This window comes from Chaetodon auriga, chromosome 15, assembly GCF_051107435.1.
Source record: "Chaetodon auriga isolate fChaAug3 chromosome 15, fChaAug3.hap1, whole genome shotgun sequence".
Lineage (NCBI taxonomy): Eukaryota > Metazoa > Chordata > Actinopteri > Chaetodontiformes > Chaetodontidae > Chaetodon > Chaetodon auriga.
In genome coordinates, this window is record NC_135088.1 from 4,047,923 (window position 1) to 4,074,025 (window position 26,103).

At 46.9% G+C, this 26,103-nt stretch overlaps 1 protein-coding gene across 2 annotated transcripts in view; it reads left to right on the plus strand.

Annotated features, from left to right (window-relative positions):
- The window catches only part of mcama (melanoma cell adhesion molecule a), a 39,702-nt gene that overhangs the window by 10,007 nt on the left and 3,592 nt on the right, over positions 1–26,103 (plus strand). The window contains exons 2-14 of one of the 2 annotated variants that reach the window (XM_076750602.1): positions 15,421–15,554; positions 16,960–17,188; positions 17,274–17,344; positions 17,429–17,516; positions 17,996–18,175; positions 19,422–19,549; positions 20,312–20,456; positions 20,742–20,857; positions 21,444–21,585; positions 22,021–22,151; positions 22,719–22,860; positions 23,538–23,573; positions 25,922–26,051. In XM_076750602.1, coding sequence (XP_076606717.1) covers positions 15,421–15,554; positions 16,960–17,188; positions 17,274–17,344; positions 17,429–17,516; positions 17,996–18,175; positions 19,422–19,549; positions 20,312–20,456; positions 20,742–20,857; positions 21,444–21,585; positions 22,021–22,151; positions 22,719–22,860; positions 23,538–23,573; positions 25,922–26,051 — 1,672 coding nt within the window. The remainder of the gene's footprint in view (positions 1–15,420; positions 15,555–16,959; positions 17,189–17,273; positions 17,345–17,428; positions 17,517–17,995; positions 18,176–19,421; positions 19,550–20,311; positions 20,457–20,741; positions 20,858–21,443; positions 21,586–22,020; positions 22,152–22,718; positions 22,861–23,537; positions 23,574–25,921; positions 26,052–26,103) is intronic. The other variant, XM_076750603.1, reaches the window with a different exon arrangement.

The window sequence follows — 26,103 nt, forward strand, 5'->3', positions numbered from 1 at the left end:
TGAGCTTTCTGGAGAAGTTGTTTGTTGAAACAGAGCTTGCGGGGGGACTTTTGTGGGGGGCTTTTGTTGTGAAATGCCACCTGACAGGAGCCGCGATAACAGGCTTTGTTCACAGATAAGAATCAGACACTGAGGGCTGATGTCCAAGCAGCAGACAGGATTTATTAAGGAGACTCGGTGCACAGTTGACTTTTGGGGAAATGTAGTGGCTGCCAGGCCTTTTGAAGACGTGTCTGATGAAAGCTGTAATGTGATCCACCTCTGCAGCTCGAGTTTGGGGTCTGGAATCTGCCCCGCGGGGATTCTTCTGCAACTGCAATTTTAGAATAAAGACGTGTCAAGGCTCCAGACTAACGCCGTCCCATTCGCTGGATTGAAGACTCTCTGAATTACCATCTGGTTCCGGATGAGAAAGATAAAGGCTGTGGGAAGCTGTTGGCAAACACCTTCCAGAGTTGAGTCTCAAAGCCATCAGAAAGCAAAATACAGTGTCAGACGTACCTGAAAGTCTCTGCTGACAGTTTGAAACGAGATAAAGATGAAACAAAACCATGTTTGTGGGAGTTTCGTCGTTGGAAAACACTCAACATAATTAAAAGCTTGACTCAAAACCAAATAAAGACATCGCGCTTACTGTGGTGGATTATCTGGCTCCGTGGCAGCCGGCACGACGCTCCAAACAAATTAAAACTGGTGCATGTTATTACAGGCAGAATGGTACGTGACCAAAATAAAGCCCGACACATTTGGGTTTCGTTGTTAACAGATTTTGTCGAAATCTCTGCGGTGACTCATCACTTCATGCTTTCAGTCCGTCCGTTTGTCCATCCACCAGCAGCTGGACAAAATATGGGATGATTTCTCATGATTTTGATGTTCTCTCGCTCTGGTCCCGACGAGGTGTCTTGAAGTTTGCGGTGGACGTTCAAGGATGAACACCTTCGGCTTGGACACCTTCCTCTCGCGTCACCTTCATGTCGAGGTGTCACATTTGACTTGCATGAGCTCTGAATCGCTGCATGAACGACACAGCAGACACACACTGTTGGACAAGAATGACACAGCAGTCAAAGTCGGGTTTGCTTTTGGGACTCTTGACTCTCTGACTGTCTCTCTGCTCTGGGAAGTGATTTCTTTGCTGTGCCTAAATGCATTTCTCAGCTGTGACAGCAGAACAGCAGCGAAACCTCTCAGCATCCCCGGAGGTGGAAATGAAAACATGAATCTTATCTTAGCCGGTCTCCCCGTAGTTCCTCTGACATCCTGAGTGGGTGACAGAAGCAGGCCCTGGTGCCAGACTGCAGCCTCCTCACACTGAGAGGAATCATTCGAGGTGGGTCGGGCATCTGGCGGGGTAGCCCCCCCGTGGAGACTGGAGGACCTGGATGAGGAAACAGACGTCTGAGCTGTTCTGCCCGCCCTGTTGTGAAAGTGACCCTGACCTGGATAAGTGACTGAAGATGGATTGAATAGAGTTTGCTGTTGATCCCGCTGTTAGCATAGCATACACACAAACGATGCCATGAAACACAGTGTTTGATAAAATATTTAAAAAATAGCTCATCACTCATTTTCCTGCAGGCAGTCAGGTAAACCACGCCAGAGTCGCTGCCTCATGCAGGTATGTGAGGGTGCAGGTGGTACAAATAGGCTGTCAGGGGCGGAGTTTTTAGGGTTTTTACTATTTTAACTCCTATTTTAATAACATACATTATGAATTTGCAGTCATCGCCTTCATTTCTCTCCAGTTTACTCTTCCTGGAAGAACATACAAGCTGCCTCTAAGATGCCAGTCACTGCTGCATAAAGTGTGTTGTTCAGCTTTAAGACCCCGGTGGAGGAGGGATAAGCCCCTTGTTTAAGTTGCACCATATGTCACATTTATCTAATATGCAGTCATATCGATATAACAGACCCCCTCCGGAATCCCATTTAATAAGTGATGTCTCCTGAAGAGCTGCACAGTCGTCTGCGGGTTGATTGTTTTTCTTAAGATTCCATATTGTTTTCAGCATGTCGGCTTGCTGCACATGTTCGCTCAAGAACGTGAAGTAAATTCAGAGAGTTTTTCGGAAACCACGTCCAGAAATCCAAAGCGTGGCTGACGAGCAGCACACGTGGTGCAGAGATCTCTGCAAAGCCCCCTGCAGGGCCGGAGAAGTCATGACGCCGTGGGCTTCCTCCACCTCCAGCTAGCTTGGCATCTGCTGCCCAGCAGAGAGCAGGAACACTGATATCGACAGGCCTGAAAAAACATTTGTTCACGTTAAAGGGTACATAACATGGTGGAGGTGATGCTGGAGGAGTAAGACACGCTTCAGGCGTGTAACGTTCAAAGATGGCTGCAGATAATTCAGTCAGACTAATGCTTTATATCTCACCACCTGCTGGGATTGTCGTTCAGATCAGCGATCTTAACGACTAGTCCACAACCACGCGGCGCTTCTCACCCAGCGGCAAAGACATGATGACAACAACATGCATCTCCAGCCTCACCTCCACACCCCCGTCTGCGAGCAGGCTGCACGAGGCCGGATGATGGATGGTGTTTGTGAATCCGGACAGATTTTGAGTTTCCATCTCTAACTCTGACCCGCAGCTGTAGAAGAGCGAGCAGCACGGGCTGAGAGAGATTAGCCGCCGGCTAAAGGAACAAAATCAGGTTTCAGATTACAATATGTCGCCTTAATCCTGCAGATTAGTTGAAACTCACATTTCTCAGGCCCTGTGTTCTCAAAGGTTGAGGCTGCTCTGTAGTTTAGTTATTCCCTGGAAATCTCATGAAAAGTCTTCCTGACTCTGTTGAGAGATATCAGGCTTATGATGCACAGACAGAGCTCGTTAGCAGGATCAAATCAGTGTTTGGCCTTTTAGATGAACTGACAATAAGAAAAATATTGAATATCACCAGATTTTCCCTTCACTGGCTCCGTGTCTCTTTCATATTTGGCCTTAAATTGGTGCTGCAGTGATCTGCTTTTGAACTTTCCTGAAGTTGGGAGAGGCAGATTTAAAAAAGCACGGTCAAAATTGAAGCAGCAGAAGACGGTCAAGCTCCAAAAACCCTCAATCCTACACTTCCCATAATGCCCGCGCTGGACTGGTTTTTAGAAAGTCTCCGAGCCCGAGCTGAGATAACCTCACTGACTTTGTCCGGGTTTTCTCAGGTCCTGCAGAGCCGCAGGAAACATCATAAAAGTGTTTCACAGACTGAGGACTTCTGTCCACAGTGAGGAGACTGATCCTCAGGTGGAAAATCAGCCGAGTGCCCCTTTAATAAGAGCCGGTTGTGCTGTCAAAGGTGCTGACGTGTTCGCGGAGGTGACCGAAAATGAGCCGACGCTTCCGAACCTGAATTAACTTTAACCTACTTTACAACTTTTAAACTTCACTGAATTGAAATTTATTCAGCTCTGATGCAGCGTTTTCACACGTTCTCCTCTTCATCCCCTCGTGTTTTCCTGCACAGGCAGCTCCGTCGTTCTCTGGACTCAATCTGCCACAAGCGGTTTTTGCAAGCATTTGATCACCTTAGCATGTAAATGCTAGCTGACCGCTCCCGTACGTGTCTCACCGAGCTGTGATTCTTCAGTGTTTCAGTGAAAAAGTGGCTGCTGAGGGCAAAGCTGCAGCAGCATGTTGTGCTGATAAGAACTGTTTTAGGCCAATGAAGTATAATCCAATCAAAATAATCAAAAATATATGAACAGTGCAGTATGCTTATACTGCTTACACTGCTTATATTACAGTGTGATAAATATTACAACTAAATATTACTTTTTGAAGAATGTAATAAGTACACTTGGTGATATTTTTGGCACCTTAAAGTATACTGAAGTGTATTCATATTGTACTTGAGTAATATTTGAGTATACTTGAAGTGTAAAAAGATGCTTTTTCCAAACTTTAAGTGCAGCTGTGAACATCAGGATTCATGAGTATTCAAGACACACTTGCAGTACAGTTGTGTTATATCACCAATGTGTGAAATATACTTAACTATACTTCAAATGAAGTGACGTTAAAGTACACTTTACTAAGCATGCTAATAGTATAAATAAGAACACTTAAGTATAGTTTATAATTTGCTTTGACCTGTGTTTTTATTCTGCTTCTAAGCAGTGTAAAGGAGGAGGGTGGAGGTGGTGTTTCCCAAACGTTGAAGCAGCGTGGCGTCGCTCTGAGGTGAAAGACAGAATTTGGGCTCCGCTCTATCTTTGGCTTATTAGTGTTATTTTCAGTCTGGCTGCTGCTCAGCGGGACATCAGGCTCCGTTTGGCTCTAAACGAACTGGCAGCACTTCATTCACTGACACTGGCATTCAGCTCAGAACTGGAGAACAGCACATCCATCACTCGTCTTCATTACACACACCAAAACCTTTTTGTATTTGACTTTAAAAACTGGAGTGAAGCATCTCAGCGCTCTGCGGGATGTGAGCGTTACATCAGACACTAACACACAATGAGCATCTCACTCCCGAGAAAACACAGCTTTGACTCGATTAAGCGCGTCAGATGCACGAGGAGCGAACATCAAAAGCCCGTTTGCAGACTTTAATGCGATCAGAGCTGATAACTCTGCATGTGCAGCGTCTCGCGACTCGGTCGACTCCGCCGCGCGATGACGGTTAGGACTCGCTGCCTAATTCTTCAGGTCGTCTTAGCTCACAGATCAAGGCCGCTGGTCTGGATCTTTGAACTTGACATTTCAAAAGGGAGGGGATAAAGAGATGCTTAAATATCAAATCCTCCCCCGCTCCCTCAGCCCTGATATTGGACGCTGTTAAAAGATCAACCGCCTAATCAAAGAGGAGCGTTCCGAGCGGAGGATTTTCCCCGTGTGCCCGTCTGTGGAAGTTAATTTATACATGTTTCAGCATAAATCTGGCTTATCTAACTTCGCTCTCATGAGGGCTTGTTTGTATGGAGCCTCTTCCTGCTGTTTTGACTAATATTCATCTTGTTCTGTTTGGAAGATGTTTGGTGAGAAGACAAGTGTGGTATTGTTGGGAACGCTCAGGGGCGTCGTGGTAAGCCCCTCTGAACAGCACTTTCCGTCTCCATCACGGTCGCATTGCGTATTACATTTTTGCAGTGTTGTATCATCCCCTCAGTGGTGGTATTGTGCTCAGCGAGTTCACTCCTAAGATCTGAGAGCGGGTGAAGAAACGCGAGCGATCAGACGGAGACAAAGTTATGAAGCAGAGAAGATTTTTTAATCATCATACTGTAGTTCTGCAGCAGCAGCAAATAAAATGGTTAAATTTGGCTAATTGTTGCTTTGTTTACACGCTGATTGACTGGAAGCTGTCGTTCTCAGTGAGTACAGTGTTATCACAACATGAAAGTTATGATTAAAAGTATGAAAATTAGAGCAACATTAAAGGCCTAACATGCAGCGTTTCCACGTTAGATGTCTAAAAACGACTGACCTGTTTCAGATTTTGTTGTCGTGTACTCACGTTATCAGAAACAAAAATCGGATTTTACTCAAGATAATGGTGCGCTTGATTTAGTCACCTGTCAATGCCGACATATCCTTTTTAGCCCGTCGGGGAGGGAGGAAGCAGATCGCTGATCTAGCTAGCCGCTATAATGTTTGCTATGGTTTGTGCTAACTCGTGATGTAGCACGATTATTCATTTCTATCAGCATAGAAAACAAACACAACAGTTTAGCTCCGTGTTTGGCCTCCACCCACTCCAGAGGGAAACATCTGGCCCTTTAGCTGCTAAACGCTGCGCTGTGATCAGCTGTGTGTCGCTTGCTGGGCGCTAACGGGGAATCTGCTGGAAATGAGGCTGATGAGAAACTAAAATAATGAGCCGGAAGACACTAAAAGGCTCTGAAGAAGAAGAGTGGGGTGATAAATCTGTGTGGGTTCATCAGTATGAATGATTCATAGTCAGCTGGTCAGCTGTTAATATAAAAGTATTGATTAGTGCAGCTCTAATGTTGTGATAAAGAGAATCTTCCATTAAACTCATGTTGAACTATGAGGACGATTTACTGTGACTGAAGCAGTCAAACGTTGAGCGCAGACAGTTTGAATGTTTACGTTATTTTATATTTGTTTATGTGTGTACAGATATACAGTAGGTAGGTTCATTGATTTGATTGACAGGTCTGTCTGTGGTCTCTGGTTGGAAGATTCAGTTTCTGTTCTGCAGCTTTTAAGCATGAATGAAAACAATAAAAATACAGGAGTGTCTAATTTTCTGACGGTACTTGAACATAGCACGAGAGGGTTAGAGGAAGTGCAAGCTTTTTTATAGATGCACAGGTGTGTGTGTGTGTGAGTGTGTGTGTGTGTGTGTGTGTGTGTGTGCGTGCGCGTGTGTGTGTGTGTGTGTGTGTGTGTGTGTGTGTGTGTGCGTGTGTGTGTGTGCGTGTGTGTGTGTGTGTGTGTGTGTGTGAGAGGGAAATCAACAGGCATTTCATTGTGTGTGGTCCTGTGATAATACTCCTCTAAGTTACCCCCCCATCCCCCCCCCCTCCACACACACTCCTTCCCACAAATCACTTGACAAATGGGCTGCCCACAGGTGTTGCTGGGGCGCCCCCCTCCCCAGCTGCCCCCCGCCTCCACACCATGGGAATGGGGGCAGCATTACTATTGTTTACAACTGCTTGTGTCAACGTGAACCCCACCTCCTCCATCCGCCCGGCCCAGCAGGACTCAGTGCCACCCGACGGCTGGGAATCCAGTCATAACCGCAGCCCCGGCTCAAGGTCTTGGCACGCCGGGGCCGAGCGAATCAAACAAGTGGAGGATATTGTCTGCCGTCCCCTGAGAACCGGAGCCTCCCAGTCTAGAGATCAAGATAAAGGAGGCGTTGGAGCTCTCCTATCAAACAATGCTACTGGTTATGAGTCCTGAGCACAGATATATCATTGTGTCTGACATTGGGTCTGACCGGCTGCAGGCATGTGACCGCCGTCAGAGGAGAAAGTGTTTACTACGTCCTGCAGGCGAGCTCTGTGTTTGGAAGTGAAATACAGGCCAAGTTTGTTGTGGAAATACACAAGTTTTAGATGTGTGAGACGTGTCAGTGAGGCTGCTGTGAAGGTGAGCGTGTGTTCAACCTTTGGCTGTGTTGACATGCACACAGTAACTCAGAAGGCAGAAAGCATGCACACGCATATACCGTCCCTGCTAAATGAGGACGGGACTGTCTGTCTGTGGGCTTTTCAGCCTTCTCTTTAACTTCGCTGCTTTGACGCAGCAGCATAGAGCAAAAGATGAAGGCTCCTCGCAGCAGAAGTTTCAACCTGCCTCAACTTTGACTGCGAAGTCATCTGGCACTGCGCTGTGTTGGCAAATCTAATGCGAGCGCCGGATTTGTAAAGTGACTGCTGCCATGAAGACTTTCCAGACTTAGAGCCCTCATGTGCTTTGTTTGCTCCTCATCCTCGCCCTCCTCCACCCTCTGCCGCCGTGTGGGCTGCACTCCCCTGAAGTCATTCACCTTCACCCAGCCATAAACATCTACAGAGCCCACCAAACAAGCGGTTTACTGATGAACCAGACAAAACACTGACATCACAAACGATAATCTCATCTTAAAATCTCTGTTTTTTTTTGGTTTCATGTGGATGTGCCGCCCTGCTGCAGTGCAGCAGCTGGAGAGGGGCTGCGAGCTGCGTTTTACTGATTTTAGCTGATAAGATTCCAGCGCAGGAACACATTCGCTGACCCACACATGCACATGCACACATATACGTCGGCCTAACGTGAGAAGACACAATGAAACGAAACACCATGGCAGGTAAATGACTCTGGAAAAGCTGCATGAAGGGCCAGAAGAAATTAATGCAACTGATTTGTCTTGTATTTAATGTTTAATGTTGTTGTTTATAGATAAAAACGTCTTATAAGCTGCGTTGAAGGATCTGGCTGAGACTAGTGTGCATCAGAGAGCAGCACACTCAGGTTCAGTATATGTTGATGTTATGTTTGTTTTGGCGCTCTTTTCTTGCTGCCACTGGGCCTGTTTGCTTTTTCTTTGAAGGAAATTATTTTTTGGCTGTTGTTGCCTGCAGGAAAATGTATAGGCAATAAATTATAGGCTGTTAGTTCCAGGTTCAATATGTGCAGCAAGGTCATTTCAATCAGTTTTCAATAAACGTTGAACCAGTCGGCCCTCGACTTGGAACAGTTTATTTAATTTTGGCGCACTGTGTGTTTGAGTTTGACACCCCTGGTCTAGATGGATCTCAGTTAGATTCCTGCTTCATGTGGTTAAACGTCGTTTCTTGGCCTTCCTGCACAGGATGTTAGAAAGCACCTTTGGAGAGTTAGCTGATTTACTGAGAGCTTTATGGAACGAAGCTCCGTGCTGAAGTCGTGATGCAGAGTGTCTGCTGCAGCTGCGCAGCATCGCAGTCGGCAGCGTAAATGTCCTTGACTTGATTCTGGAGGGATGAACATCATTCTTCTACCTGAACACTTGCCTCCTCCAGCTGGACCTGGTCCAGGTTTCTGTCACAGTCTTCTCCTCTGACAGCCGGCGCAGCGGGATGATTGTCGCTCTGCTGTGAGGGTGGTCGGTCGTAGAAACGTGGATGTGGAGACGACAGTTTGTGAGCTGATTGGAGCTCGTTTTCACACCTGGCAGGTGTGTTTATAAGACTGTAGGTTTGAATGTGGGGCTGGAATTCAGGTTAATATTCAATATCGTCCAAGCAACAATGTTGTTGAAGCATATTGTGTGTGTGTGTGTGTGTGTGTGTGTGTGTGTGTGTGTGTGTGTGTGTGTGTTGGGGGGTGTTGCAGGACCGGCCTGGGCACAGGGAGTAGCCTCTCCTCATTAACACAGCAGTGCACCTGTGATCACTCTGATATTCTCTTTGAGAGCATTAAGGTTCTCAGCGGGAGTTGAGGGGGGGTTGTGTGGGGTGTGTGTGTGGGGGGGGGGGTCGCCATTTTGATCCCGGTGAATTAGGTGTGGCGTGCCCGCCCGACAGCTCGCCTCATGTCTGCCGGATGGGATAAAAGGAGAGGGAGCGCACAAACAGGCCTTTGTTGTGGGACGGGCGCAGCTCGAATGCTAATACAGTCAGACCCAAACAGACAAAACAACGTAAAGAAGTTCAAACGAGCGCGAGCACACACACTCACAGCGAGTGTGTGTGATCGAGGTGCAGCTCACAATCATCATTAAAGCTGATTGGTTAAGATTTTTATGTAAAAACCGGCCGACTCATCAAGCACACAGTGAGGCTGCAGCAGATGATCAGATTCAGTTTGCAGAAATGAGGAGGATGATGATGATGATGATGTCGGATGTGAAGAGCAGAGGAGTTCATCGTCCATCCTTTCATTTTCTAGACTTTTCTTGCTGTGTATGGCAGCTTCTCGAGAGATGATGAGGATTGTAATGATGTTTGTTGAGCGAGTCGGTCAGTGTGAAGCACATTCGTCCAGCGGAGGGAAGACTGGACCGACTGCCGCCAGCAGCTGAACTCTCAGATCCCAGAAAGACCAAATGACACAACCACAATGATATTCAAGCAACAGAGGCCGAGGACTGACATCAGAGCTGTGAATGTAAGAGGACTAAGGGCCAAACGTGAGAGCAAAGATGAAAAGGTCGTCCTTCATTGAAGCTTCTTGAAGTTCACACTTTCAGGGCTTTTACCCCTTTAAACTCCAGACACGAGAGAACAGAAGAAACCCTCAGTGAGCGGCTGTGGAGTGTCTGTAAACCATGGACCTTTATTAGCAAAGTTCTTGCTTCCCAGCATCCTTTGGGTCATGATTAGCTGCCCTCAGTCAGGTCGCTGTGGATCAAACAGCTGCAGCAGCTCTCCTTGTGTTCTGTACGTTAGATTCTTCTGCATTGATCAAAACCCTGCAAGCACAGTGCATCATGCTGGTCTGCTGGTCTCTCTATAAGCTGTCAACTGGCCAATGAAAGCAAACGTGCCAAAAAGTCGAGCTGAATACGTCTGATGCTGTTATAGCGGTGAGTTTTTTTCAGCCGGAGCTGGCAGAGCTCGGCGCGGCCCTTTCTGCTGGACGGCTGAGGGAAGGCTGATTTAGTTGGCACCCGGTTTGGAGCTTTGAAGGATGTGCAGCAGCGCGATGATGGCCACAGGGGCTGGATAAGAAGGCCTTTGTTGGAGTACAGCAGCAGGTCGGCGTGCTGTCGTCACAGGTTTGATTGGAAAAAGGTCTCCTATTTATAGTGTTAGAATAACAGCTCATACCTGGCCCCTCTCGCCTGAATGTCTCGTCTTTCACACATTTTAATATGAGACCAAAGGAATCTCCGTCGCTTCCAGATTCAATCTGCAAATGTCTCGAGATCACTCCACATGTTGCGTGATTGATCAGCGGGGATGCTTCCAGAGCTTCATACTGTATGTTTGGTTGTTTTCATGTGTGCGTCTCCTGATTGGCCAGGACGTCCTCCATAACTGTGGTTTGTATTTGGTCCAAACACGCCAATCCATTTAGGGCAAGGCAATCCAATCATGCATCCTTGAATTGATATTTATGTTTGAAATGGAAACCAAACAGAATTATTCTCAGTGTTTCTGCAGCGTTGTGGTCGGGGGGGGGGGGGGGGGGGGGGCGGTTCTGGATTGTTCCCAGGTCCAACATTAGCTTTGTTAGCTGTGTGATTGTATTCAGGCACTAAATAATGGTTAAGGTGCTTGTTGTCGTTGCATCGGGTCTGTTTTTGGCAAACGGAAGGACTAGATAATAAATTTAACTTTGCACTTTCCTGTTTGTAGCTCTGGGGTCGACTGCTAAATGAGTTTTTAGGAAAATTCGTTACCGCCGGCTTACTCTCCAAATTTGTTTTTGCTCTGCTGATAGCTAAAGGAGCCCCCCTTGATGTAGACACAGTGTTTAGCCTGTTGACCTTTAATTAGCCATCCTGTGGCTGCAGCGCAACCTGCATGCCAGAGCCCAGCAGCTCTGGAGGGGGTCTATTGATGGGTAGTGGATGCAGAGGAACAAGCCACGCTCACTGCTGAACATCAGATACAAGCATAAATAAAACATTCATGTTGCTCCTTTAATGAAGTCTCACCCATCGGGTGCGATGATGAAAAATTAATGCAGCTGCTGAAGAAGTTGCTAACCAGCGGGAATGATTAGCAATTCTTTAAAAGCCAGCGTTGTTAGAGGTTGGAAGATGCAGTGAAGGCCATAAAACAAGTGGAGGAACATTCCCAGACTGACGACGTGTTTCTATAAGACGTGTTCGGGTCTGCAGGCGGGTTGTTGAGCCTTAAGATGGCAGGACGGTCCCAAAATGAGCCTCATCCCAGAAACACAGATTCCATTTTGTTGACATAATTAATGCAAAGTTACATATAAGCACAGAGAACAGAAAGCAGGAGAATAAAAGATTATGACCATTTAGTTAAGTCAGTTTTATTTATTTAACCCCAAATCACACATTTTTGACTGAGGAGTTATTATTTCCGTAAGCTGGATCGACCCTTCGCTCCAAAGAAAGCTCTGATTGGTCAGTTGTTTCTGCAGCAGAAACAGGCGTCAGTGAGCTCCACCTCAGACTTACTGGACTCATCTGGATCGAGGCTTTGTGTGTTTGCACTCTGAGACTAAAACCAAGGAAAGTTTGCACTTACATTGGCAGGGAGAGGCGATCTGTGCACGCAGAAAACTCGAGTGTAATCGGACCAAACGTGCACTGCGGCACCTGATCTGCATAAACCTTTGTGCATGTTGGATTGTTTAGAGGCTGGAAATGACAAAACAGGTGGAAGTGCATGAAGTGATAAAGTTTGCTCAGTGTGAATGAAAAGTCAGCATCACCTCGACATTTCCAACAGTTTCAACCTGAGCGAGTCCACCTCAACAGCGAGCCCGAGCTGGAGCTGTGATGTGCTCTGCTGCATGAAAGGGGGGATCAGGGGCGCATAAAGAGGTGCCTTTGAGGAGATTTGCAGCACTTCCTTATCTCTCTATGTGAAAGACTAAAGCCTGGACCCTTCACTGCCGCTGACTGTCGCCCAGGGAACAGGCTGTGGGGAGATTTGTGCCAGATGCTGCGTCTGAAAGCGCAGTGGCATCAGCAGGACAAGGAGCTCTCGTCTCCACTGTAGGGCTGTGTGTTTCCACTGTGTGTGTGCGTGTGTGTGTGTGAGGCTCTTTGATGTCAGGCGGTACGCAGTGTCCCCCAGGTGTTCGACACCACACCGGGGTTGCGTACTGAGAAACCCTCCTCCCTGTCATCCACACTTACATGGTAGCTTTTTACGCCCTGCGCTCTCTGAGGGACCCTCGGCGTCCACACTGAACTGTCATTCAGGGAGTCTGCAGGTCCCGAATCGGGCTCGACGCTGATCCGCTCTCACATTTCCTCAACAGTAGCTTCAGAAATAGCTTCCCCAGAAAGTGTATGAGGGATAAAATGTGTGACATTACACATGCAGAATATATGTTAGTTCCAGTGTGTCTTTGAAGCTGAACAAACCTCATGTTTTAACGTTCAGGCTCCATGTTTCCTCTGGTTACAGCAGTCTCTCCATTATTTTATACTAATCTCCCCAAAAATCAGCCTGACGTCCTTTAGGGTTAATAGATCATTTATTATGTTCTTAGCCGCCCTCGGTCTCATTTCATGGCTCAGCAGGCATGCGAGGGATTAGCGTGAGTGAAGGAGGCCGGTTTGTTGTGTCAGAGGTGATTTGGACTCTTATCAGTGGTGGAGCTGCAGATCTACTGGAGGCCTAAGCTGACAGCCTTAATCGAATGGGAAAGCCAATAATGGTTAGTTAGCGTCTGAGGCTATTGTCTGTGTGTTAGGCGCATAATGAGCGACTGTATGCAGAGGCCGTCCTGGAAGTCTGCCCCTCATTATGTCTCTTGTTGTCTCATTTGTGTTGTGAGAGTATTGTGTGAGTCTGTCTCTATTTGCCTTGAATGGAGGGACAGAAAATTCATTTGTCGTCTCTCTTTGTGCTCTTAATTCTGTCTGTATCCCTCTAACACGCTCCGAGTCCTCTATAAATGTTTTACAGGAGTTAAAAACGAGGCGTAATGGCTCAGATCATTAGCGGATTAATTTAAAGACTTAGCAGTAATCACTGTAAACAAATGAGATCATTGTGGCGCCGCGAAGGAAGCGAACATGAACAACATGAAGGTCTGTCTGTGCTCCTCTGTGGAGCCGCCGGTGCTCATGGGAAATGAAGTCTTGATTTTGAGGTGTATTTCAGTACAATTAAAGTGTGTAAAAAGTTGTTTAGCAGACTGTTTCCACATCACGTGTACTCAAGTGTGACTCAAGGACAACTCAAGTACACTTAGGTGTACCTGAAGGTGACAGAAATAGCACAAAGTAGAGTTTAAGTCCAATATTTTTCACCGGGGGAGGTTTTCTTTAATCGTAGCCGTACTGCGACTTTAACAATGACATAATAGTTAACGATCTGATGATCTTAGTGCAGACGCTGACCTGCTGTTTGAACTGTACTCGTGTTTGTTGTTGAACTGGACAAGTCTCACCGGCTGGCGTTCATCTCTGTGACCTGCCGCCCGTTTGGGCTCCTGTTTTCCAGTCACAGGCCTGATCCTGTCAACACATCCAAATATTGTGGTGTGGTGTGTTTTTTCTGAATGAATTAGCTCTGTATCAACCAGACACAGACAGCAGACAGCCGCGAGTGTATGCAGACACACACACACACACACACACACACACACAGGGTGCATAGATGTGTGTTTGTGTGTGCGCTGCAGTCGGTGCAGCATAAAGTCACAACAGGAACAGATAAGACGGTCCCAGGTTGGCTTTGGAAGCCAAATCCCCAGCAACCCCCCGGTGCTAATCGGATTAGCTGAAAAGTTAGCAGCACGGCCCCAAAGAGACACAACATTTCGTTCGCTGACTTCTGCGACATGTTTCGCTCTCCGGCCTCCATAAGCTGCTTCTGGTCTGGAGGTCGTCTCACATCAGCTCCATCGCAGCAAACAGCAGCTCCAGTGTGCGATGAACTGGTTGTAACCTTTGCTTTGGGGATGGAAAAGCATCTTTGGCCGGCTGATGGGTGTGTGTGTGTGTGGAGGGTGGGGGGCTCTGGTCCACCCAGGTGGGGGAACAATGGCGCGCCCGTTGTCTTGAAAGAAATGGTTGGCTGCGCACGGAGCGAGGCGGAGGAGGGAGGGACGGAGGGAAAAACTGAGTTGTGAAAATGATTGGTGCTGAGGTGGGGAGGGGACGGGTGGCGATGGGGGGGCAGCCGGCTGAATGGGGGCAGCAGGGTGGCAACTGGACCCTTAAAGCTCTTTTCATGCTTGGTCTGTTTCAACCAACGCTGAAAACACAGACGAGGACACTGAGGTCCAGCCTCATTGTTTCTCTTCATCTCTAAAAACCATCAACAAATACTGGGAGTGATGAGCGATTGAGCCCCGAGACATAAAGCTTTTTATGATTTCCATCATGTTTTACACTCACGGACTGAACTTAAAGAGAACTCCACCTGTTTGCGTTGCACTCCTGTAGCTCTCAGGATCAACAGTGAAATAAAAAGAAGTATTTATGTAGTATCTCCATTTCCTGCTGGTCTGCAGCACTTTACGACCAAAATCATTGAAAACGATAACAAGTGCATCGTCCTTCTGTCCGGAAAACAGACCCAGGTGTTCATAGTCCTGAATCTAAGAACGCTGACCTCCTTCTAGCAGAGCTGGTGAGCAGAGATCAGTGATGGACGAGGCAGAGGTCTCGTGTTGTTCTGAAAAGCAGCGGCGGGCGAGTTCAGGAGAAGAATCACCCCAAAGTAGCCACTGAGGGAGTAAATCCACCCAACATCGCACGGTGACACCTGGCAGTGAAGGGGGGGGTATCCTTTACCATCTTGCATAACAACTCCAAACCAGATTAAACAGAGAAAATAGACTTTTTGTGCCATCTTGTTTGTCTTTGTCACTGTGTGAGCTGGCCTCTCTGCAGCAGCAGCCAAGTCCAACATGGCTGAAAAAGGACTTGGCTCTCTGAATCAACAGCCCAGTGTCAGACTGGCTAGCCTTTCCATGCCTGCATTCCCCCGATGATGCCTAGGGAACTGATTTTCTGGCCAAAATGTGGTTTTGTGGTTGCAGTCAGCCAGGCAGAAGGGAGATGAAAATTATGCCATGTGGACAAGAAGCCTTTTCTTCTTTGTTCTCTGAACATGACAGACTGGCTCCAGCTTGGCCTGGGAAGACAGCGAGCCGTCAGCCAAAGACAATGCCGTTCAGAATGAGATGAAGGTCGAGGGGGTAGAATTAGACGTAGGTGAGGACGCGCGGGCTCACAACGAAATGAGGTTTTTATGTTGAGTTTGATGCTGTTTTATGTCTCTGAACGCTTCGGGAATAATGTGTGGCCACAGCACAGGACCTGCACAAAGCATGGAGATGATTTATGTGCATGTGTGTGTTTTTCAGCGTGGGCCAAAGTGGAGCTGACTATGCATGAGAGCGTCGAGGTCTACCTGGATGACTCGGCTCAGATCCCCTGCCAGTACAGCTTCACCGATGCCAGCAGCGAGCCCAGCTTCGTCATGATCCAGTGGTTTGTGGTGAGTACTGCTGGACCCGCTGCGAAAGCTGACTCTGCCTGTCTGGAACTACCCAGCCGAGAGTGTGCGGAGCAGGGCTACCCCCTGAAAGTCGGTGGCTTGAATCGTGGCCAGGGAGCCCCGAGCTCAGTTTCAAGGGTTTTTTATTATCATCCACAGAAAAATCAGGTTAAATAAATACGTGTCAAAATGCATCAAAGGAGACGATAAAATGATTAAAAATCTGTGAGGGATAAAAATAAGAGATGCCTTCGATTGTATCGGGCCGTTAATCATCAACAATGGATACAGAACGTGGCTGATCAGCTGATCTGAGTTTCTAGTTAGATTGTCTGTACAGCACAATCAATAAAATCTGATTAATGATCTCTACGATCATGATGCATGATAGCAATGTGCTCCTGTTGCTTATTCGCAGTTAAATGTTAGAAAGTTAAAGCTAATATTACAAATGCCGTTATTATTATTATTATTCATGCAGGATCTCACATGTCAGACGGACAGAACACTAACAGTAATTTCAGTGCTTCAGCATCTTTTATGTATATTCCTGATTCCACTTATTTGAACAGTGCCAGAGTCTCCAGCAGAGGATTACAGTGCTGCTGACTCATGTGAAATAAAGACATGTTTATGAAATATAATGTTGAGCTCCAGGGAAAACAAGCAGAGGCATTACGTCATGCAGATCCCTGAAGGAAATTCATTCTCTGCATTTGACCCGTCCTGAAGATGAGGAGCAGCAGGCAGCGGCTGTGCAGCGCCGGGCGACCAACAAGGGAGCTGACAGGAATTAAGGAAGGAATTAACATGCATGCATTTGATGGGGGGGGGAAGCTGGAGCATCTGGAGAATTCAAACCCACTGAGCCACCGTGCTGCTAAAGGCCACATATTAATGAGCTTGTTCCAACTGTCAACTAATAACGACTGTGATGGCTCAGCAGAGGGAGTAAAAACAAAGAGTACTCAGGCAACAGGTAAGCAGGCACACCTGGAAAAGAGGTCCAAACAGGCAAAACCAGCAGGCAGAAATCCAAAAACAGGGCGAGAAGAAAACAGGAGGCAGGTTAGAAAGCTCTGGTGGGAATGGCTCGATGGACAGAGAGCAGGTGTAACTGATGTGACTGAGAATGACAGGATCTGGAATGACGAGCGTATCAGGCTCTGGAAAACAAAACAGATGGAAGAAATTTGCACAAATGAGTCACTGGCTAACACCAGGATCTGTCTGACTCAGTTAGTTTGTGATCAGCTCGACACGTTTTCATCATCGCATGTGCAAACAAAACTGGCAAAAGTCAGTGAAACACATGAGTTTCCACTGATTTGACCGTAAAATCCTGTAAATCCAGTCAGAGTTGGCTGAAGGTTGAGGTGCGTCCTGACTGTGTGTCCCCCTGCAGACGGCCGTTGGTAGCGGCTCACGGATGCGGATCTTCTACAGTGATGACACTGAGCAGATGGCGGACAACAACACAGACTACAGCGGCCGCATCGAGGTGACTTCAGACCAGCAGGGGACTCGACTCATCATCCAGGACGTCCAGCTCTCCGACGAGAGGGAGTTCTTCTGCCAGGTGAACGGGCTGGCCGCCGGCAACGCCGAGGGCAAGACCCACCTCAGAGTGTTTGGTAAGGAAGCCGATGAAGCAGGACGATTCAGGGTCTTCAGACGGCCTCCAGTTATTTATTATAAGTGATTATTTTCCTCCTTCAGCTCCTCCAGAGGCTCCAGTGATCGAGGGGGTCCTCACTGGAATATCTGTGACCAGCGACGGGCCATCTAAGGTGAGTCCACTCGATCTGTTTGTCATTTACTGCTGCAATGATGAGCTTCACTATGATTAAGATTTGTCAATGTGACTCATCCAGGTTGCGTCATGTGAGGCTCGGAACGGCTTTCCGAAACCCAACATCACCTGGTACAAGAACAACACACCGCTGATGCCGGCACTAGGATGTAAGTGTGAACTGTAGACGAACCTCTGCGTCTGTCTGCTGTCTAACACCGAGAGTTTCTGTTTCTGTCCCCCAGAGGATGAACTGTAATTAACCTCAAACACTTTGCTTTATCACCAAATATCTGCAAACCATCAGCCTCGACTGATGTTAGCATGCTAACATGCTAACCTAAATTGGCCACCAGGGTATGCATCGCCTGGTGAAGACCAGCGTGTTAGCATGTTAGCATGCTATCGTCAGCATCCTGTGGGGCTCCTCGAGCACAGCCGTGAACGTGGTCGACTCTTCTTACTTTCAGTCATTTCATTTATTTGACTTTTGTCCAAAGTGATGAACAAAACCACTGAGGGACCACACAGGTAGACTCCACCTGAGCGTTTGTCTCTCAGTCTGTATCTGGAGCGTTGAAAACAGCTCTGATCTGATATTGGCTGTGGTCCAGCGTTGCATACCTGTGCCGTCTCGTTCATCCTCCAGACGTGAACGTGTTGACCCTGGTGACCCGGGAGTCCAGCGGCTTCTTCTCGGTCCAGAGCACGCTGGAGTACAGGGTGGCGAAGGAGGACAAGGACGCCCATTTCTCCTGTGAGGTCAGCTTCTTTGTCCCGGCGGCCATCAGGACGGTGGAGTCCAGCAGCATCAACGTCACCGTTCACTGTGAGTTTTTATCTTCGTGCTGTAGATCGAGTCACCCGCCGACAGCAGCTGATGTTTGCATCATGTCGGCTGTTGACAGTAATTGTCCCAGAATGGAGATAAAATCGTTGCAGCTAAGCGCCTCCATCTCTGGCACCTCGACTCGTTGGGTTCAGCGTTTCCTCTGCTGTGAAGCCAAGCGGACCGCAGAAAGTTCCAGCTGCCACTCAGGGCTTCACTTTCATTTTCTTTACACTGAGGTGAAGGTTTAAGACCAGCAGAAGCCTCCTCGGCTCAACACCAACACATTTTCTGCCACTCTGACTTTTTTAAGAAACATTTTTTCACCAGTCGAATAAAAAAAAACAGCTCAGATCGAGTCTGAAGTGAAACACGGAGGCAGATGGAGATATTTCTCTCTCTTACGTGAGATGTGTGTTAATACTTGATTTCTGTCTCTCATTATATTTGTTTTCATTATATTACATTATTTTTCTCTATCTGGTCGTTGATTTGTGTTGAAGCAGAGCCTCCTGTTTTTACTGCATTTTATTTGACATATTTTTGGATATTTGAAGATATTTTTGGCTGTAACAGACGCTAAAGAAAGCGTCCATGGAGGTGACTGATGATGCGTTTGTGGCTGTGTAAAACGCAGCGTCAGGCTGAGGCTGAAGGTTCAGATTATTTAGTCGACAGCACAAAGTATTTTTATGTTTAATGCAAACTTGAGGCCAGTGTCTCGTATCTGATCAGAAATGATCAGAAAATGTTGCTCCCTTTCTTATTTAAAGGGCCTTTGCACCAATTTTCCTCATGAAATTCAGTTTAGGTGTCATGAGGCGCTGCTAAAAGATTTATAGACTTCTTTAACGGTGGAGGAAACTTTACAGAGTTTGAAAAAGTGAAGCGATGATGTGAACTTTGCAGCATTTTCAGAGTTTAACTCAATCCAGGAGCCAAAAGTCAGAATATTTCAGCTGCCGACGTTCTGGAAATACTCCTTTAAACCTCGTTACTGTCAATAACGCAGTGTTATTTCAGATTTACTCTTTATTTAATGAGGTTTCCTGTTGGTCCACAGTTTCGTAGTGATTCTGTGGCAGACAGAGCCAAACACAGCCGGCGCTGTCAGCGTTATGGAAATGGCCTCGTAAAGTGACTTTAGCTGAATAAGCCTGTTTAATTTGATCCTCTGTGTGTGTGTGTGTGTGTGTGTGTGTGTGTGTGTGTGTGTGTGTGTGTGTGTGTGTGTGTGTGTGTGCAGACCCCACCACCATGGTGGAGCTGTGGAAGGAGTCGCCCCAGGGCTTAGTCAAAGAGGGGGACACTGTGGAGCTGCGTTGCCAGGGTGACGGCAACCCCCCGCCGCCCTTCATTTTCAATAGAGAACAAGTAAGAATGGACGGCATTTTCTCACCCGAAAAGCCCCCGAGAGAGAAAGGGTGACACACGGGAGACATGGAGGGAATGTTTTTGATATGCAGAGCTCGCAGGGCCCCATGTAGACATGAGTGTGCGAGATCTGTGAAGGCTCTGTCAGCTCTGACCCTGCAGGTCCAGGCTGGGGTCTGAGACCAGAGGCCTCACTGACGGGACGCGTTCCCATCACACACCCCTTCACTGTGTGTGTGTGTGTATGTGGACAAAAAACTCAGCTGACTGCCTTTAAGCTTTTCCTAACGAGGCTGTTTGGTTAGCGGTTGTTGTGACCGACAGTAAAGGAAATCCCCATCGCCCTCCGTTATGGAGAGCTTGACATGTTAAGATCATTACACGCAGAAAACACTGTTATTGGACGAACGAGCAGCTGAGAAAGAGTCAAACTGGCGCACCAGTCGACATGAGGTTTACTTTAAGTAAGTGAGCTTTGAAGTTAAACGTTGAGGATGTGTTTAAATCCTGTCTGCACCTCACCGCTTCCTCTGTTTCGCTGATGGACTCCACTGTAAACTGTAAAGAGAACGGGCGCCATGATGGCTGAAACTGTGAAAAGAAGGTCCAGACTGTCAAAACAGATGAAAACCTCTGACAACAAGCCTCAGACGTCAGCAGCTTTTTAATAAGTCAAGCTGAAAGTGCACACCTGAGCTTCTGTTGCACCTTTCACGTGATCACACTGTGGATTTGGATCACGGATGAGAGTCTTTGTTGCAGGAGCTGGATGTGGACCTGGAGAGCCGCGGCGACGTGCTGATGCTGTCGTCGGTATCACGGAAAGACAGCGGCATCTACCAGTGCCGCCCTCTGGAGTCGGACGGCTACACGGAGGTCAAAGGAGAAATGCAGCTCACTGTGCACTGTGAGCAGCCGTCACACACACAGAAACACGTGCATGCAAACACAACAACATGCTGCTTATTGAGCTTCAGAGCTGGTGGAAGGTGCATTTTTTCACTTTGCAGAGGCTAGCTGTTTCTTCATGCTAAGCTATGCTAACCAGACCTGACTCTAGCTCTGTTCTTGATGCGCACACACACAGTATTAATGTTGCTCATTGCGTCTCAGAGTAAAATCACTGCTCCTTTGAAGTGATTCCATCCGACCTGGTGATCATGTGTTTCCTGTGTCTGTCTGCTGTGCTCAGACTTGGATCCGGCTGTGGTGGTGCCTAAAGACTCAGAGGTCATGCTCAAAGGAGAAGATCTGACTGCGACCTGCAACGCTCTGTCCTCCCTGAAAACCTCCACCGTCTGGTTAAAGGTGCGTGCACGACGAGATTAGATTAACATCAGCAGGAAGGAAAAGGATACGGGAAAGAAAATGTTTAGACTCACTGAAATCAGTCTGTTATAATGCTCATACTGTTGGCACAGACTGACTTTATTCAGCCACACGTTTCAGAACAGGGCCTCGGCATTTAATTGGTCGCTTTTTTCAATATAGAGAATAAAATACTTGTCATCAATAAATACAGGCTGTCAAACACTCTGTATTACAGTTAATAATGTGAATACATGACGTGCAGAACAGGAGCATCATCACCATCATCATCACCATCATCATCATCATCATCTGTCTGAAACTAGAGTCTGCAGCCATGTTAGCAGCTCTGTGAAGCTGCACTTTGAGCTAAATGCTAACGTTAGCATGCACGCTCATAAGGACAGTGCTAACATGCTAATGTTTAGCAGTTGTAGTGTTTACCATGTTCACCAGATTAGTTTAGCATGTTAGCGTGCTAACATTTGATGGTTTTTGATCATAAATCAAAGTATTGGACAAATTTCACCAGAGTTGTAACAATTTTAACAATTGTGTGTGTGTGTGTGTGTGTGTGTGTGTGCAGAATGGGCATCAGGTGGGTAAGGGGAACACGCTGCACCTGAAGGACGCCACCTATGAAACGTCAGGAGAGTACATATGTAAGGTGACCGTCCCCTCCCTGCCCGCCCTGCACACCAGCGGCTCCGTTCACATCATCGTCCAAGGTCAGTCGTCCCCTCAGCAGCTTGGTCCTGCTGGTTCCATCCATCTGATCAGCCTCAGAGCTCTGATGTCAATCACCTGCTTCTGTTACTGTGAAGTGAAGTTTGGATTTCAATGTGCTGAAACATCAAATTTTAGAACTTGAAATAAAGAGTTATGAGTGTGCAGCTATTTGACCAGGAAAGCCGCTGGAGGGCTTTTAATGTGAAACATCTGTGCAGGAAGCGTTGAGTTCAACTGACAGCAGCTTACCGTCAAAGGAAAAGTAGAAGTGGCTGAAGTTAATCATGGATGAAGGTTTTTACGCAGTATTTCTGTGTAAAAGAGGAACTCAGAGCAGCAGAGTTTGACCTGATATGGAACAATATACTGAAATTGTGTGTGTGTGTGTGTGTGTGTGTGTGTGTGTGTGTGTGTGTGCGCGCGCGTTTCTGCAGGTGGTCCACAGCTGGAGGGAGTGGAGCAGGAGGTGCAGCTGGAGGAGGCAGCAGGCAAGATGGTGAACCTGAGCTGTGAGGCTCAGGGTCATCCGCTGCCCAGCATCACCTGGAGCGTCATCGGCAGCCAGGTGAGCAGTGACAGCGACTCGTCACTGTGTTCGTTATCAGACGCTCTTCATCGTGTTTATGCTGGTTTGGTTTGTCGTGATGCTGACAGCCGACATGTGAGGATGACGAGCAGAACTGTGAACTCAAGTCCTGCCAGTGCGGCGCTGGCACAGATATTTCTTTATGTTTATATCAGAGTGATCAAACTCTCATAAAATTATGATGATTTTGTCGCCTTCACGTAGAGTACTGAGTAATACTTGAGTATACTTGAAGTGTACTGAAGTACCTGTGAAAGCCAGGATGCATTCAAAACACACTTGCAGTACATTTATATCTTTGCAGTCAAATAAAATGCGTCATTTTGTGAAAATCTGAAACACCTGAAGTGTTAAAATTGAACTTTCAGCCAGGAAACAGGCTTCAGGTGACGGAGTGAAGGTCAGGTGCCGCCGCAGTACTGGAGGATGTTGAAGGATCAGCAGTACTTCAGGAGTACTCTTCGTCCAGCGAGCTTCGTTTTGCTAACAGTTGAAAAACTCACTGACGAAGATGGTTCCTCATCATCGAGCTGTTTGCCTCCACAGAACTGGCACGAGGTGGTGAACAAGGCCGACGATAACATGACCCGCAGCGTGGTGTCCGTCAAAGTCACCTCGGACATCAGTGCTCTGTGCAACGCCTCCAACGACATGGGCACCGAGGTCAAGGTCTTCAGCATCAAAGCCAGTAAGAGTCTCGCTGTGTGAGTGGATCCAGACCAGGGTCCATTCAGTTTTTAGTGGGGGGACAATGAGGGTGTTACAGACAGCAAGCAGGACTGAAAAGGAGATGTAGAAGAAAATAAATACAAAATCAACTATAGGCATGTACATTTATACAAAAGGAGTCTAAAAAAAATGATTTCGCTAATGGAAAACAGTTTTTTTAGAATTGCACATGGTAAAATACGGATAATGAAGTTGCACAGTAGATAAAATGGAAAGAAAATGTCCAAATACACATTTAGGTGTTTATTTTAGGTCAGATTTCTGTTCTGGACGTGTGCAACTGAATGCATATTTAAACATAACGTTTCAGAAAACTAAGTAAAAAATGATTTAAGTGAGTTTCATGGTGACAGAGCCGTGGACCGTAACGTCTTCAGCAGCCTGGACGCTCACACCTAAATGACCAAAAGCCATCACTCTAATGCAGCCGTTCCAGCCTTTTTAGCCCTCTCTGCCTCATGACCTTTGACCCCTCATCACACTCTGCAGCGCAGCCATTAACCAAAGTGTGATTGTTCCTTCAGCTTCCCTCCTCCCCCGGAACATGTGTGTGATAGCTAAACCAGATGCAGCCACATTAAATCTGAGAAGTGTGTGTGAATGTCCCGCTCTGAGTGTTGTTCTGCTTGTTCGCAGTTCCCAGCATCACTTCAGCTGCTCCCTTCTCTCCCGGTAAGATTACCGTCCTTCAGTTTCTTCTTCTACACTCTCTTCTGTCTGAGCTCAGTGTGACAGTGAAGGCTTGGAGGACTGCATGCATTATTCATGGCTTTCACACCAGGACTCTGCACCAGGACTGTCTTTGGTTTGCCGGCAGATCTTCGGACGGCCTGCGGGCGTTTTAAATATTCTGTTTGATCCAGAGAGAAAAATCATAACACCAGCAAATTCAAGCACACCAGCAGTGATAACAGAAAAAGGCTCTGCAGAGCTAAAAACCTTATTTGTGCATCAGGATTTTTAAACAAATAAATCAGAAAACAGCGTCTCGCGTTTACTGACTTTTCCAGACAGGCTCGTGTTTTATGGTGGATTTTTACATCAGCGTGAAGAGAGGCATTATTATCTGAGCCGTCGCTTCACGCCATTAAAATCTTCACTGGCCTGTGGGGAAAAAACAGGCAAATAAAGAGCATTTCAGAGAGCAGCACGTCCATTAAAACAGCTCAAATAAAGTCTGTCAGAGGTGTCTGGAGGAGAGCGCGCTCGTCTGCGTTTGCTGAGGTCATTGCAGGCCGGTTTCAACACTTTCCTGAGAGCAGGAGCTTCCTACGCACGCTCGACAGGAAGTGGAAGATCTGCTACGAGAATGAGCTCCATCGCTGTTTTATGACGCTGTAAAACGAGCGACGCCGTCTTGGTCTGTCTGTGGATTCAGCATATTCACACGGCCGATCTGGAAAAATAAAACCCAGAAAACAGATTCACCCACACAAGGTTTAGGATGATTTTGGCCCGGACTGTGAGTCTGCTGTGGGAGCAGCAGCACCGACCTGAAATTCAACAGTCAGGTAACAGACGGCGAATCAGAGTCAGGTGTGCTGTCGTCTCGAGCAGGTTCAGACCAGACAAGAAGACTGACCTGATCCCACTTGTTCCAGCAGCATGATTAAAACAGAGAGGCTGAAAAGAGAATAAATACGCAGCAAAAACATACAAAATAGAATCAGCTGAAGAGGCCGTGCACATGAGCACACTATGAATAATGGAACACAGTGTCTCTGCACAGTGAAAATATTGAATTATGCACAAGATCAGTTGCACAGATGTGATAAATATTCTCGTATGAAGTCTGGAGATCTGGAGATCACAGTGTTTTGTCCAAATATCATGTTCGGATAATTAAATGATAATTTAATTAAATGAATCCGTAGAAGAAACACCAGGTTTGGTCACATCGAGGCCTTTTTCACACGACACAGTTTAGGAAAAAGTTCAGAATAAAGAAACGAATGAAGGCTGAGTTCCATTTAGCTGCTTCAGTTTCAGGCTGTTGTTGATGCTGTATGAGTGGATGGTGCACACACGTCGCTCTCTCTCTTTTGTGCCTGTGTTACAGTAATTATTCAGACTAACGCTGATAACGAGCTCAGTTATGAGCCACAGTTCAGCGGGGGGAACGTTTAAACAAGCTAAATTTCAGGGTAGAAATCACGGAGCTGTTGTCAGATCTGATTTCTTCTGTTCTCCGTCTTTTCATCCTGTCGTGACTCCTTCTAATTAGAAAGATCAAAATCAAACGTAAAAGAAGTCCCGGCTGAGCTGAAGTTGATTTATTCTATCAAAGAACGTCCACAGGCTCTCGAAAGCTCGTCACTAATTAACTTCAGCGATTTTCTGCTTTTAGAGGAGAAACTTTGCTGCTTTGTGTGACAGAAAAATTCAAACAGGCTCTTTGTTCCATCTTTATCTGCTGCTTTGAACAAGCTGGTTCACGTCAGGAGCTGGACAGTGAGATGGAGGTTCAGGAGCCTCCTTTAGAGCTGCATCATCATCATCATCATCATCATCATCACTGACACACAGGCTGCCGGTGGAAACACTGAGCCGATAAAACAAACCGACTCTCTGACTGTTTGATATGATGCATTTAAATATCAAATAAAGTTGGAGATTTGAGCCACAAAAGCACATCAGAGCCGAGTGAACGTTCGGTTTTTCTTGTGTTTCGTGCTGATGTTGTTTCAAACTGAACCTGCAGACCGTCATGTGTTTTTCAAGAAGAGGAAAAAGAAAAGCTGACTCTTTTCCTTCTGAATAAAGTCAGTTATTAAAGTCACAGATGCTGCACAAAATAAATGACATTTCTCTGCCGTCGTGCAGCTTTAATGAGACTAAAACATAACAGACGTAATTTCACGCTTAGCTAATTATTTATTATGCACAAAGACTTAAATAAGCCACTTAAGGAAAGAAAACAGTGGAAATAAAACAGTTTGGAGCATCTTTATCCTTCTTTAAAGGCTTCTCTGCTCATTTCTGACGCTAACGTGTGATTGGTCGCCCTCTGTGTTGTGTAGCGGAGGGGAGCGGCGTGATCATCGTGGTCATCATACTGTGTCTGCTGCTGCTGGCCGTCCTCGGCAGCGTCCTCTACTTCCTGCATAAGAAGGGGAAGATCCCGTGTGGACGCTCAGGGAAGCAGGAGATGTGAGTACTGTCTGTCCTGAACCTGATGGTGAGGACGCCGAGGTCCACAGAC